Consider the following 16,198-nt stretch of genomic DNA (forward strand, 5'->3'; position numbering starts at 1 on the left):
TGTGGTAAGCTGAGCACATACTGGTCTTGCATGCCTTTCTGTCAATGTTGACCACACTGGTACTTTCTGAACATTAACTGAAACACAAAACTTAACTCAGGACCAAGTAAGACTGCTACGGTTACAATTATATGTTGTTTCCAGTTTATTCACAAATACCATAGAGTCAATAATAATATTTTTCAGGCAAGTTGATCAGCAAGGTTAGAGCACATGGAGCTGATAACGTGCTGATTGAGAATTCATTAACGGCTAGGAAGCAAAGAATGGGAATAAACTTCTTTTCCAGGTTGGCAGGCTGACTATGGTGGACCAGAGGGTGAGTGCTCGTTTGCCAGCTATTTACCAACGACATCAACGATTTGGCTGACGGGATCAAATGTCATGTTTCAAAGTTAGATGATGATCCAAAACTAGACGGGATTCTGAGTAGGTAGAGTATGTAAAGAGGCTTCAGAAGGATAATAGATAAGTCACGTCTGATAACACATACACTGTTAAGAGGTTTTGGATATTGCTGCTGAATTTAATAACTATCTTATCAATTCAGTACACCTACTGATACTGCAGCAAGTCAATTAATTGTAACACAGGATGTGTACCAGCACATTGTTCTAAAAGCTTAGCAACTCCATATTGAAGGCAGCAAAATCTCGCACTTTGGAGGTGATGCAGGCAAGTGCACCTGTCACACTAAATCAGGGTAGCAGTGTTCCTGCAAAAGGACAAAGATGTGCATCACTGACTATTCCACACCAGGTTAGGTGAAGTGGCTATCTTGATCAAGAGGCTGTCTGTGTGTGTAAACTATGATTGTGGGTGTAAGGCTTGCAGCAAGGCTAAATGGGTGAGAGTGAGGTGAAACATGACTATTCGGCCTGAACTCTATCAGTTGGAGAATGGGAGTGGAGATGGAGGAAGGAGATGGAGGGAGCATAATGGTGTAAGCAGCGTCTGAGATTAACTGCACTCACTGCCTTTTGGCATGTTTCTAGAGGGCTTAATGACCTCTTGCAAACACAGGTTATCTCTCAATAACTCGGGGCAGCATAATAGTTTTTTTTTAGTTTAATTTATTGTCACGTGTACCAAGGTACAGTGAAAAGCTTTTGTTGCGTGCTAACCAGTCAGCGGAAAGACTATACATGATTGCAATCGAGCCATCCACAGTGTACAGGTGCACGATAAAGGGAATAACGTTTAGTGCAAGATAAAGTCCAGTAAAGTCTGATTAAAGATAGTCTGAGGATCTCCAGTGAGGTAGATAGTAGCCCAGGAACGCTCTCCAGTTATTGAAAGGATGGTTCAGTTGCCTGATAAGGCGATGGTTTAGTGTGGAGATTAGAGCTGCTGCAGCAAAGCACTGGAGAATCAGGGTTTGATCCTGACCTCGGTTACTGACTGTGTGGAGTTTGCACGTTCTCCCTGTCACTGTGGTTTCCCCCGGATGTTCCGGCTTCCTACCACATCCCAAAGATGTGCGGGTTGGTAGGTTAATTGGCCTCTGTAAATTGCCCCAATGTGTGGGTGACGAGCTGAATCTGAGGGGAGTTGATCAGAATGTGGAAGAATAAAATACAGGATTAGTTTAGATGGGTGATTGATGGCTGGCATGGTCTCAGTAGGCCAAAGAGCTTGTTTCTGTAGTGTATGACGCTAACTCTCAATTCTGCACAAATAGACTGCACAAATGAGGTCTCCTTTTCAGAACCCAAAAGCTTTCCAGCCATATTCACCCAAGTTGTGGCATACTTTCCAGTTCAGTTTCATGCCTAGCAGATAGCCAGCACCAATGCACTCCTTTCACCTTTATGGGGCCAGGAGGTTAGCTTTAACATGCAAACAAGTTATGTTTTTGGCCCCCCTGCTGGTTTTTAGAGTCAAATGCACTGTCTGCAAGGAGGAATCATTCTAAATTGCAGCTAGCACAAAGGCAAGCTTGTTGCGGGCATTGCAAATTACAGGCATGGGATATTGTGACCCCCACAACAATTTTGGTTTAGGTTAGAGATTCAGCATGGAAACAGGCCCTTCGGCCCACCAAATTTATGCCGACTCTTGTTCTATGGTATCCCACTTTCTCATCCACTCCCTACACAACAGGGGGACTTTTTAGAGGCCAATTTTAGTTGGGCTTGGTTGCTAGGAAGTCTTCACTGGATCGCCAGGAAATCTTTGAACTCTTAAGGTGCAGTCCCAAGGCAATGAAATGGGTCTAAACTCTTATTGTCTGGCTGAGGGGAATATTATTGTTTTTTTTGTAGAAACCAGGAGCTGCAGATGCAGGTTTATACAAAAGGACACAAAGTGCTGGAGTAATTCAGTAGGTCAGGCAGCATCTCTGGAGAACATGCATAGGTGATGCTTTAGGTTGGAACCCTTCTTCAGTCTGAACCCATCCCGAAATGTCACCTATCCATGTTGTCCACAGATGCTGCCTGACCCACTGAGTTACTTCACCACCTTGTGTCCCTTTAATTGTTTTCCGGTTGGATTATCATACACAGCAAATTGTGCAAAAAAGACAGTTGCACAGTTAGTGTCATCTGTGGCTCAACTGATAATACTTTCAAGTTTGAACGAGGTCTTTCTCCTTTCAAGTCACACTGTAGAGATTTGGGCACAAAATATAGACTGATTCTGCAATGCATTACTGAAGGTGTACTGTGCAGTTGGAGATATTACCTTTGGATGAGTCATTATATTCACACTGCTTTCCTTCACGGATAATGCCACAGTTCAGACTTTTAAAGTACATGCATGTCAGAGTACCGTTAAGAATAGAATGTACCATAATAGTATGACTTTTGAATCATTATTCAACCAACCATTGCTAATAGCTGAGAGATGATTGCCTTCAGTAAAGTATATTTTATTGGTAGGTCTGGCTCAGTTATTTGCTTTAAGAAGCAACAGTGCTGAGAACTTGCAGACATGTTAGAATGTGAGGAACCACAGGGCATTTATTACCTGTGTTCTATCCATTATATTACCTTCTATTAACAACATCAATAGAATAATCTGCCCATTTTCATATTGCTGTATGAGGAAGCTAACTGGAACCAAGTAGGCAAATAGCCAAATAAGCAGTCCTGACCTACTATCTACCTCATTGGAGACCCTCAGACTATCTTTGATCAGCCTTTACTGGCTTTAGCTTGTACTAAACGTTATTCACATTATTCCCTTTTCATGTATCTGGACACTGGATAGTTCGATTTTAATAATGTATTGTCTTTCCGTTGACTGGTTGGCACGCAACAAAAGCTTTTCACTGTACCTCGGTACACGTAGTAATAAACTAAACTCAAACTACCACGTTTCCTATATTACAGTGGTGATTAAACTTAAAAATAGCTGACAGGTTATCAAGAATTTGGGATGATCTGAAGCTAGAATGATGTTAACTTCTTAGAAGAAACATTTCTTCCTTCTTTATCTTTAAATTTGGGATATGGCCTTCACAGATAAGACATATTTATTACGCATCCCCAATTTGTTGGATGGCACAGAACTTCCTTCAACTAAACAAGAGCAAGTCTGAGGTCATCCTATTCCCCCCCCCCCCCCCCCCCCCGACTCCATCAAAACGATAACAGGCAGCCTTGGAAGCCTATCCTCCCTAGTCAAACAGCATGTCAAAAACCTTGGCGTGATATTTGACTCTGCATTAAAGTTTGACAAGCAAGTAAAAGCCAGCTTCTTCCAGCTTCGTACCATAGCTAAAATCAAACCATTCCTCCAATTTGACAACATTGAAAAAATCATTCACGCATTCATTTCCTCCCGCCTAGACTACTGCAACTCCCTATACACTGGGATCAGCCAATCATCCCTGTCCCGCCTGCAATGGGTCCACATCACCTCGATTCTGGCCTCTCTCCACTGGCTCCCAGTACGGTACAGAATCAACTTCAAGCTCCTCCTATTCACATACAAAGCCCTAAACGGCTTGCCCCCCCCCCCCATATCAACAATCTTCTAACCCATCACTCTATCTCCAGGTCCCTCAGGTCGGCCGATTTGGGGCTACTCACTATCCCGCGGTCTAGGCTTAAACTTAGGAGTGACCGCGCTTTTGCGGTTGCAGCTCCTCCCCTTTACCCAAATTGGTTCCAGGGCAATATATCAGCTGCCCCCATGTCTCTACCCAGCCTTCAATCAAGTCTCCAAACATCAGCATTCTGTTACTCCTGAACCTAGTCCCAACCCTGAAGTAGATGCCAAACTGCCTATGGCAGGCCCAAAATTGAGGCAATTGTTGGGACATCACACAGTTCTACGCTTGGATTTTGTAAATTCTTTGGACTCACCAATTGATTGGACTGGTACTTTGAGATGGCATATTTTTCTTCTAACTTCCGTCTTACACTGTTCTCTCTGTTGTAGGCAACAATTCTGAATTTGCAGCTATGCCGGATGTTCCAAGTTGCTTGCTGCATGAAATACAAGAAGGAACAACAAAGTAGTCCACCTGTCATTCACTGCTCTACCCAGGAAACTCCTTTGAAACCAAGCTCCCCAGTACTTTCAACAAAGTATGTGAAAGAACGGTATGGAGACCTGGAGGTTTCCCTGAATGTCAGTGCTTTGGTGACCTTCAGGAGAATATCACAAGAGGAAATCAGAGCAATAGAAGTAAAAAAGCAAAGTGACCAGGTCTGTGCACATGGATGAATAAATCATTATTGTTTTCACATAGCCCCGGGTAACAGTAGTGTAGAAGAAGAAACTGTGAAACTTCTGACATTTATCAAAACAACATGGCACGGTGGCACAGCGGTAGAGTTGCTACCTTACGGCGCCAGGGACCCGGGTTTGATCCTGACTACGGGTGCTGTCTGTACGAAGTTTGTGTGTTCTCCGCGTGACCTGCGTGGGTTTTTTCCGAGATCTTTGGTTTCCTCCCACACACCAAATTTGTACAGGTTTTTAGATTAATTGGCTTGGTATAAATGTAAATTGTCCATAGTGTGTGTAAGATAGTGTTAATGTGTGGGGATCGCTGGTGGGACTCGGTGGGCCGAAGGGCCTGTTTTTGCACTATATCTCTAAAACTAAAAAGTAAAACAGTTAATTAAACAGTCATTATTACCTCATTGAAAATTATTTTTATTGCTCAGATTCATTTTGTTCGATATATATTCATCTGTTATCAGAGAGTAGTAATCAGTAGTAATCAGAGAGGATAGGAACATGGTTCTTAATAGACAAAATTAATCTGGCCAGACACATCCACATAATTTCATAATCAGTGCATGCAGAGAAAACTGCTATCAAGGAGATTATCACAGAAGCCACAAAATGCTAGTCACTCAGTCACTTGCTCAATTTAAGATTTCAAGTAAAGATCAAACATTTCCAGAATTAATTGAAAATATACTTTATTACCTGCAGGATACAGAGGAAACCTTTAAAAGTGAAAACTATGGATATTGCACCAGTAGTCCAAATGTTCCTTCAAGTGGAACTAAGGTATGTGTTGCAAAAGACGGCAAATTCTTTCTCCTGAATCTGCCTTTATTATTTGCCTTTATGATTTCAAAAGAGGCATCACAGACTAAACCCGAATATCAGTGTTTATACGACTTTTACATTTGACTACTTCAATGGACTAATAGACAATAGACAATAGGTGCAGGAGTGGGCCATTCGGCCCCTCGAGCCAGCACCGCCATTCAATGTGATCATGGCTGATCATTCTCAATCAGTACCCCGTTCCTGCTTTCTCCCCATACCCCCTGACTCCGCTATCCTTAAGAGCTCTATTTAGCTCTCTCTTGAATGTATTCAGAGAATTGGCCTCCACTGCCCTCTGAGGCAGAGAATTCCACAGATTCACAACTCTCTGACTAAAAAAGTTTTTCCTCATCTCTGTTCTAAATAGCCTACCCCTTATTCTTAAACTGTGGCCCCTGGTTCTGGACTCCCCCAACATTGGGAACATGTTTCCTGCCTCTAACATGTCCAACCCCTTAATAATCTTATACGTTTCGATAAGATCCCCTCTCATCCTTCTAAATTCCAGTGTATACAAACCTAGTCGCTCCAGTCTTTCAACATATGACAGTCCCGCCATTCCGGGAATTAACCTAGTAAACCTACGCTGCACGCCCTCAATAGCAAGAATATCCTTCCTCAAATTTGGAGACCAAAACTGCACACAGTACTCCAGGTGCGGTCTCACTAGGGCCCTGTACAACTGCAGAAGGACCTCTTTGCTCCTATACTCCTCTTGTTATGAAGGCCAACATTCCATTGGCTTTCTTCACTGCCTGCTGTACCTGCATGCTTCCTTTCAGTGACTGATGCACTAAGACACCCAGATCACGTTGTACGTCCCCTTTTCCTAACTTGACACCATTCAAATAATAATCTGCCTTCCTATTCTTACCACCAAGTGGATAACCTCACACTTATCCACATTAAACTGCATCTGCCATGCATCCGCCCACTCACACAACCTGTCCAAGTCACCCTGCAACCTCATAGCATCTTCCTCACAGTTCACACTGCCACCTAGCTTTGTATGTCCTATCTTATAAATTAACTCAATTAGATATTGACAAAATTAGAATGTGATGAACATTGTGCAAATAGGTTGGAATAGAAAATGATTACCTCGCACTTTTCCACTTTTGCTCACATGTTCAACCTATCTCTATTCTGTTATATTTTCTTCATTCATGAAATACATCAGCATACACCATTTGCTTCCCTACTGACCACAAAATCAGGGCCCAAGTATTAAAAAGGCTAGACTCACTTATAATAATAGTCGAAGGTATTTATTCACAAAATTCTGGCAGGCAGCATCCCAGGAGAGAAGGAATGGGTGACATTTCGGGTCGAGACCCTTCCCAATAATAGTAATTTAACATCTGTAATACTCTATGCATACAAACATTTCTGGATTTTAATAATGCTTGTTGCTCCTATTACCAGTAACCACATCCAAGAAGCTTGAACAGATTAAAACACTGACTGTAAAATATTGTTCAATTCCATAGATTCACTTTTCTAGAAACCTTCTGATCACATTATCAAAATCTAGAGGAAGGGATAGGTGAAATCAGCCCTTACAAATGAAATCCAAACTGAACTCATGGCTATTTGATTTATCTTTAGCCTCAAGCAAAAGAATCGGATCCACTGGAAGACTGTCCATTCTCTTCACTAACACTGGTACGAAAGAAAGCTATACGTAACAAAGGGATCAGGTCAGGAGCTTACAGGAGCTCTACCTTCAAGAGACAATTTCAAGAAGCACTCTCAGATGGCTGTAAGTTATTTTTAACAAGATTGTTAAAAAAATAAAACTGGGAGCTTCTACAAAGCTTTTAATTATTTTGTGAGCATTTGCTTTGTCACTCTTCGAGAATGCCTATTTTGAAGCTACATTGTTTGTTGAGATAGCACTTTCTGGAATATTGTTATTCATACACTCTATTCAAAATACAGAGAACATCCAAAATCCAGTATCAGTCAGCAGTCTGCCCCATAGAGTTCCCCGAGCAGTTTGAAGACACAGCAGACAGTAGATGCTGGAATCTCATGTAAAAAAAAAACTGCTGGAAGAACTCAGCCGGGCAGGCAGCATCTGTGGAGGGAAATGGACAGATAACATTCCAGGTTGGGACCCTCCTTCGGACTGAGAGTTTTAAAACCATAAATGGTAAATGCCGGCAGGTGAAACTAGTGTAGATGGGGCATCTTGGTCAGCATGGGCAAGTTGTGTCAAAAGGCCAGTTTCTGTGCTGTCTGACTCTCTGACTATGTTCGATTCTAGTTTAGTTGTGCACCCTTTCAACATGTTTTGTTGAATAACTGATTTTAAAAAGCAGTTTATTTTTTTAAATCAAAATCAGACAAAATAAATGGCATGAATAGTTCAAGTAATGGCATCAGTGTGTCTGAAATATTAATTGTTATATTTTCCACAGACAGTTGCAGATGGGGAGATGAACTCTTGGAATCCTGGAGAGCACTTGCACCACTACAGCATGAAGAGGTCCTAATGGACACTGTCTGGGCCAGCGCTGGGATACCTAGGTTAGTTTTGTCAGTGAGAGATCAATGGCAATACATTTGAAAATTAATATTTTCAACAAAGTAACAGTATCAAAATTGATTGGAATAGGAATAGGATTGTCCAAAGTGTTGAGTTCAGTAATCTGCCCAATTGTTTCGAGGACAATCCCAAGAATCAACTCGATGACCTTTACTGGACTATCTCCAATGCAAAAATATCCCTTCTAAAAATATGGAAACAAAACGTTACAAGTTATTCCAGTGTCCCATTCCCCAGGTCCTAAGTCTTATGTTCATGAGTAAGTTCATAAGTGATAGGAGCAGAATTTGGCCCATCAAGTCCACTCCGCCATTCAAACATGGCTGATTTATCTTTCCCTCTTAACCCCATTCTCCTATATTCTCAGGTCCTGACCACCTGATCCGTGACCTTGCAAAGTCACAGTCTCAATCTTCTCAAGCTCCATTCAAAGGTACAGGGCTCTGATGCCTCAACTATCCATCATTCTGCTACCGCAACAGCGAAGGATTCTGATGCCTTTCCCCCCAAAACACATGGCACAATGCTCTGATGCTTCTTTTCTCACCATCATAAGTTAGGGTTACAGCCAATCCCAATCCTTTGAATCTAGCATTGGGCCAAGCAATTGGATGGTATGTCTTTGCTTCTAAAAATGTGCCAAGTCTATTTACTTTCGCTCGTAGCCATGCAGCAAGCTGCACTAACATGTGTTGGTCCATGAATTCATACCTCGTGATTTTAATAGCACCTGATGCTTTGTGGAAAACCAAGGCAATTTGGGCATCAACTTCCAAATGACCTTTCCAACATCTATTCACAAGAAGCTGGAGTAACTCAGCAGGTCAGGCAGCATCTCAGGAGAGAAGGAATGGGTGAAGTTTCGGGTCGAGACCCTTCTTCAGACTGATGTCAGGGGGGCGGGACAAAGGAAGGATATAGGTGGAGACAGGAAGATAGAGGGAGAACTGGGAAGGGGGAGGGGAAGAGAGGGACAGAGGAACTATCTAAAATTCAACTTTAGATAGTTTCTCTGTCCCTCTCTTCCCCTTCCCAGTTCTCCCTCTATCTTCTTGTCTCCACCAATATCCTTCACAATGAATGGTGGTGCTGGCTCGAAGGGCTGAATGGTCTACTCCTGCACCTATTGTCTATTGACTGGGTATTGGGTAATGAGGAAGGATTAGTTAATGATCTTGTGGTGCAAGGCCCCTTGGGCAACACTGACCATAATATGGTGGAATTCTGCATTAGGATGGAGAGTGACACGGTTAATTCAGAAATCATGTCTGACTGAACTTGATTAAAAGAGACTTTTGAAGGATTGAGATGGGAATTGGCTAGGATAGACTGGCAAATTATACTGAAAGGGTTGACAGTGGAGATGCAATGGCAATGGATGAATCCAATGGCATGGGATAAACTCCAGAAATTGTTCATCCCTGTCTGGCGAAAAAATAAAACTGGGAAAGCGGATCAACCGTGGCTGACAAGGGAAGTCAAGGATACTGTTAAATCCAAGGAAGTGGCATATAAATTAGCCAGAAGAAGCGGCAAACCAGAGGACTGGGAGAAATTTAGAACTCAACAGAGGAGGTCAAAGGGGTTAATTAAGAGGGGGAAAAAAGAGCATGAAAGAAGGCTTGCGGGAAATATAAAAACTGACTGTAAACGTTTCTTTAGATATGTAAAAATGGAAACGATCAATGAAGACGAATGTAGGTCCCTTACAGTTAGAGACAAGTGAATTTATAATGGGAAACAAGGAAATGGCAGAACAGTTACATGAGTACTTTGGTTCTGTCTTCACTAAGGAAGACACAAACAATCTCCCGGAAATACGAAGGGACCGAGGAACTAGTGGGAGGGAGGAACTGAAGGAAATCCACATTAGTCATAAAATGGTGTTAGGTACACTGTTGGGACTGAAAGTAGATAAATCCCCAGGGCCTGATGGTCTGCATCCCAGAGTACACAAGGAGGTGGCCCTAGAAATCATGGATACATTGGTGATAATTTTCCAATGTTTTCTCGACTCTGGATCAGTTCCTGTGGACTGGAGGGTAGCCAATGTAACTCCACTTTTTAAGAAAGAAGGGAGAGAGAAAACGGGAGACAACCATAGACCAGTTAGCCTTACATCGGTACTGCTGGAGTCGATTATTAAAGATGTTATAGCAGTGCATTTGGAAAGCAGTGACGTGATTGGTCAAATGATTGGATTGTGACGTGATTGGATTTATGAAGGGGAAATCATGTCTGACTAGTCTTTTGGAATTTTTAGAGGATGTAAGAAATAGAATGGATAAGGGAGAGCCAGTGGATGTGGTGTATCTGGACTTTCAAAAAGCCTTTGACAAGGGTCCACACAAGTGATTTGTAGGCAAAATTAGAGCACATGGTGTTGGGGATAAGGTATTGACATGGATAGAGACTGGTTTGCAGACAGGAAGCAGAGAGTAGGAGTTAACGGGTCCTTTTCAGAATGGCAGGCAGTGACTAATGGGGTGCCGCAAGGCTTGGTGCTGGAACCCCAGTTGTTTACAATATTTATTAACGATTTAGACGAGGGAATTAAATGTAACATCTCTAAGTTTGTGGATGTCACAAAGCTGGGTGACAGTGTGAGCTGCAAGGAGGATGCTATGAGGCTGCAGGGTGACTTGGATAGGTTGGGTGAGTGGGCAGAAGCATGGCAGATGCAGTATAATAATGTGGATAAATGTGAGGTTATCCACTTTGGTGGCAAGAAGAGGAAGGCAGATTATTATCTGAATGGTGTCAGATTAGGAGAGGTGAAACGAGACCTGGGTGTGCTTGTACATCAGTCACTGAAAGTAAGCATGCAGGCACAGCAGGCAGTAAACCTATAACTTCTGGCTTGCTAGTTCAACTAGGAATGTAAGTGCATAGGAACACCAATACCTGCAAGACCCACTCCAATTCTGACTTGGAAATGTATTACCATTCAAAAATCCTGGTACTCCAGAATTGTGGATGTACCTCCACCAGATGGACTCGAGCAGTTAAAAAAGATGGCAGATTATCAAATTCGCTAATACATGGGCAATGTGCCTGCAATGACCAAATGCTTTGGTTGAGCAAAACAGAAAATTCATTGTTTTATCACGTAAGTGTAAATGCCAGAAGTTGCCGTGCAAATTAATAGATTCCCTCTTAATGCAGAATCTGGATCACTGTTGGCGTGGCTGTAATTCTAACTGCTATAGAAATATATTTTCTAACTGTTAAGGTAGAGAGAAGTGTAATGTGCCCAAAACAAAGAGCATTTCCATTTCATATGCCCAGGATCTTCTGCAGATTGCTTTACATGAATTTGTTTTTCACAAATATTTTTTTACTATTTTGTTAAGGGATTGTGCCTTAGAACTTTTAAAGCGTGATGTTCTGGGAGCTTTCTTACTTTGGGAGAATCCTAGCCCTCTAAAGTGTTGGGCACTGATGATGCGGACCCCATTTGGCGTGATAAACTACGTGATCTGTAAAAATGATGAAGGCAAATGTTATCTCGAGGTAGGCTTACAATACCCTTTTTTAGTTTCACATTCTTCTTTCGGTAATAGTTTATAACATTCAAAATGTGTACTTACTACCTTTCAGCACCTGAACACGCAATTTCCCAGTATAAAAGCCTTGATAGAACACTACACAACAATGGAAGATGGTTTGTTTTGTTGCCTAAGTGCTTCAAGACTAAATCATTGTTATGAAGAACAGGATTCTACAGTATGTGATGACTTGTATGCGGCTCCAACAAAACCCGAGGACAGGTTACTTCAGATTAGAAAGTAAATCGTTTATGATCTGAAAAAGTTGGTTCATTATGGACATAAGAAGAGACTGCCTGCAAATTATGATATGCAAGATGGTTTCGGAAAATCAAATGCAAATAAACTTGAATTTGCCACAGAAAGCTGATTAAATTGTAGCAATGCTATTCATTTTGCAGCTGTGCTATAATGACACTATATACAATAGCATGACTTGGAAGTTGTAATCATAATACTTGCTGATGGCTTTAACTGAATATATGTACCTTCACTTGTGTTTTCACTACCTTTCCAAACTCGGATGGAGCTAACACTTAATGTGTGTGCAAGAAGGATCTACAGATGTGACACAATACGATACAATGCTGGTTCACACCGAAGATAGACACAAGATGCTGGAGTAACTCAGCGGGTCAGGCAACGTCCCTGCAGAAAAGGAATAAGTGATGTTTCGGGTCGAGACCCAAAACGTCACCTATTCCTTTTCTCCGGAGATGCTGCCTGGCCTGCTGAGTTACTCCGGCATTTTGTGTCTAACACTTAATGCGGTTCTGTATAGAACATTGTGCTGCTTTATTTTGCAACAAACAGACATAGAAAGCTATGGTTAGAATCAGATTAATATGGTTCAATTGACAGAAAATGTTTATTTAATAATCATACAAAATGCAGATGCAGATTCCCCAGATCGGTGAGTAATTTCTACGCAAGATGTTTTGACCCTCCATATTTTTCAGTGAAAGGCTTCTCAGCTTCAGCTGTAATAATATTAACTGTCTCTCTGTTCAAAAAAGATATGTGTTCTTGTATTGTGTTCTTGTATTGTCTTTGTTTGTAAAAATACAATTCTGAATAGAGATCATTGGATTCTCCAGCAGTTTGTGCCTGTGATGAGTCGCCATCTAAAATATAACCAATGTTTCACATTGTTTTAAGACAGTGCCTTTAAAATAAGAGAATACATAATTATAATTTAATTTTCAAATGTTTTCCATGGAAACGATCAGAAATACTAAGATGTGTAAGAACACTTTACATTGTTAATAATTAAATGAAAGTGTCCAAACAAGAAATATTGAACAATCTTATCAAGGGTGCACATATACAAGGGCCAGAGGTGTTCTTAATACAGCAGAGGTTCTTGAGCAGCTTAATGCAAATCTTGGAATCAACCATGCACTCTTCTACCAGCCAATGTGAAAACGTTTCCATTTAATTTCTGCATGAACAATGTCCATGTCAGTTTTTAAATGGCTATACTAAATTTATTCAATTATCCAATGAAAATCAGTTGTGGGTAAAGCTGGTCCTAACCAAAAAGTAATCTTATTGTTCAAATTATGACATTAACTTATTTAGATAATTCCTAATACAATCATAATATTGAATATATAAGTATAATGTCATCAGTTACTTAAAAAAATATGTCGTCTTAGTGATTTAGGATTTTATGGGCTAATTATTCCTCGTTATTTTGGGCTGATGCTGTGATTTCACAGAAAACACAGAATGTGACTGTATTTTGCTATTTGACTTAAAGTATGTACCCATGTATAACTATATTTTATATTTTAAAGTTGTTTTTTTTACTGTAGTCATTGAGAAATTGTATAATAAAGAGCATTTGAACAATGACGTTTGGTACATATTTTATCCGTAAGACATCCAAGATGTCCTCATTCTTTAGGGTACGGGGGTTCCCCTCGCCCATCATAGATGAGGTCCTCACTTGTGTCTCCTCGGGACCCCGCAGCTCCGCCTTTGCTCCCCCTCCCCCTAGACGCAACACAGACAGTCCCCCTAGTCCTTACCTTCCACCCCATCGGCCGTCGCATACAACATATAATCCTCCGAAATTTCCACCACCTCCAATGGGTTCCCACCACTAGCCACATTTTCCCATCTCCACCACATTCCGCCTTCTGCAGAGACTGTTCCCTCTGCAACTCCCTGGTTAACTCGCCCTTCCCACCCCCTCCCCAGGTACCTTTCCCTGCAATCCCTGCAAAAGAAGAACCTGTCCCTATACCTCCTCCCTCGACTCTGTCCAGGGACCCCGACAGTCCTTTCAAGTTAGGCAGAGGTTCACTTGCACCTCCTCCAATTTCATCTGTGTACGTTGTTCAAAATGTGGACTATTGTACCTCGGTGAGACCAAATGTAGACTAGGCAATCGTTTCGCTGAACACCTTCGCTCAGCCCGCCTGAACGTACCTGATCTCCCAGTTGTTAAACATTTTAATTCTCCTTTCCATTCCCACACAGACCTTTCAGTCCTAGGTCTCCTCCATTGCCAAAGTGAGGCTAAACGCAAATTGGAGGAACAAATCTCATATTTCGCTTGGGCAGCTTTCAACCCAGTGGTATGAAACTGATTTCTCCCATTTCAGGTAGTCCCAGCATTCCCTCTCTCTCTATTCCTCCCCCACCCAAGTCACACTAGCTTCTCGTTTTCACCCAACAAACTGCTAACAATGGCCTGTTTCCTTTATCGTCATTTTTTTTTGCATATCTTTTATTTATTGTTCTTTCATCTCTCTACACCTACATCATCGTCTATATCTCTCGCTTCCCTTATCCCTAACCTGAAGAAGGGTCTCAACCCGAAACATTACCCATTCCTTCTGTCCAGAGATGCTGCCTGACCCGCTGAGTTACTCCAGCTTTTTGTGTCTATCTTTGGTTCAAACCAGCATCTGCAGTTCCTATACAGTAAGTAATTGGTGTTGGAATTGGTGCAGTTTGCCTTGTTATATTTACTTTTTTCTTCCTTGGCTATGTATTTAATCAAAAGAGTGGGACACAGTAAACTTGGTGCTAGATTAATGGCTTGATTGAAACTGATTTCTTTTACTTACACTTTTATATTACATTCCCACCAAGATTATTTGCATTACAGCACTCACCCTGCTCTTCTGCTTCCTTAACCTAGAGGACTGCCTATTCTATGCTCATGATCTCACAGTATTGTGTCACACAAAGTCAACACAGCTTGGGAGCTTAAATATTAATTCTGCCCTCTAATGCTGCTGGGTCTCAGCAATTTACACTAGGTGTATGAGAAGATATCAAGTAGCGTCCAAATAAGGAAGATGACTGTTAGCATTTTAGAATATGAATTTGGAGCAGGTGTCCATCATCAGGCTCTTTGTATCTGCTCTACCAAGCATCACAATCTTCACCCTCAGCTTCATTTTCCCCACAATCTCCATGTTCCTTGATTCCCTCAATATCCAGAAAAATTGAAAGATTTACCCTCTGAATTACAAAGTTTCTCCACATGTCAGTGCACCCTTGATACACCCTTTATTCTGTGACTGATCCCTGGTTTTGGACTCCCCAGCCAAACATCCTTCTGCACAGTTTTAGGTTTTCTCTCTCTCCCTTTTTCAAATATGAGATCACATTTTCTGCCATTCTGAAACATTTTCAGAATATAAACAATCTTTTAAGATGATCATCTCAAAACTTGGCTTTACATTTCTTTTATTTTTATCAATGTTATTTTAAGTTTCTTCCAGTTTCTCATTCTCCTGAGATTCTAGGTTATCTAGCATTTTTTGTATTTCCTGTAGGATTTTGGGGTCTTCCTTCATGGACCACTCATGGACATAAAGTAATTGTTCAATTCAGCTGTCCTCTCCTTACTTTTCTTTATGAATTTTTAGATCGCCTTCTGTAAGGTATTCATATTTGCCATTTCTGTTGTTGTTTTTCTTTTTTATATGCCTCTAAAAGCTCTTAATTATTTTTATGTCCCATGCCAGTTTATTCTGATATTCTAGCTCAAATTCTTCATCAGTTCCTTGATTCTCCTTTGCAGAGTTTTAAAATGCCCCAATCCTCAGCGCTACTGCTTTCTGGCAACTATATAAGCCTCAAACTTGCTCTCTACCACAGATGAATCACTTTTCTAGTTGGATTTAGTACCTTCCCCTTCACTCCACAGTCCCCACCCCTTTTTTGAATTATTACTTTAATGATATTTATTGCCTGTACATGGATATATTTTAAAATCTATTTCTCCAAATATGCACTGTAAACTCTCTCCTGAGATCCTTGCACTTTTCCTTGTCCAGATATAAGGCCTCAGTATCAGTGTGAACAAACTCACTTTCAAAGACAAGATATATCATATCATTTTCTCAATGATACGAGTACAGTATCAATGTACTCTTCCCTACAGCATCCATTGGATGAGGGTGAAATCCCAGCAACTACTATTTGCCCCAAAAATTCAGGGGAAATGTCCTTTGAATAACTAAACTTCCTATCAGCGTGTGCAAGTATTAAAAGTACTTTTTTAAAAGGGTATTAGTCTTTTGAAGGTTATTTAAATAACTTGCCTGTGTCAAAA

The 16,198-nt window shown here is 41.1% G+C and overlaps 1 protein-coding gene across 2 annotated transcripts in view; it reads left to right on the forward strand.

Moving 5' to 3' along the window:
- Positions 1-13,455, forward strand: part of sh2d5 (SH2 domain containing 5) — a 32,099-nt gene extending 18,644 nt beyond the window's left edge. For both annotated transcript variants that reach the window (XM_078425435.1, XM_078425436.1), the window contains exons 5-10: positions 4,390-4,659; positions 5,398-5,475; positions 7,129-7,282; positions 7,944-8,052; positions 11,425-11,584; positions 11,672-13,455. In XM_078425435.1, coding sequence (XP_078281561.1) covers positions 4,390-4,659; positions 5,398-5,475; positions 7,129-7,282; positions 7,944-8,052; positions 11,425-11,584; positions 11,672-11,863 — 963 coding nt within the window. In that variant the 3' untranslated portion in view covers positions 11,864-13,455. The remainder of the gene's footprint in view (positions 1-4,389; positions 4,660-5,397; positions 5,476-7,128; positions 7,283-7,943; positions 8,053-11,424; positions 11,585-11,671) is intronic.
- The last annotated feature ends 2,743 nt before the right edge of the window (positions 13,456-16,198 follow it).

Source organism: Rhinoraja longicauda, chromosome 30 (assembly GCF_053455715.1).
Source record: "Rhinoraja longicauda isolate Sanriku21f chromosome 30, sRhiLon1.1, whole genome shotgun sequence".
NCBI lineage: Eukaryota > Metazoa > Chordata > Chondrichthyes > Rajiformes > Arhynchobatidae > Rhinoraja > Rhinoraja longicauda.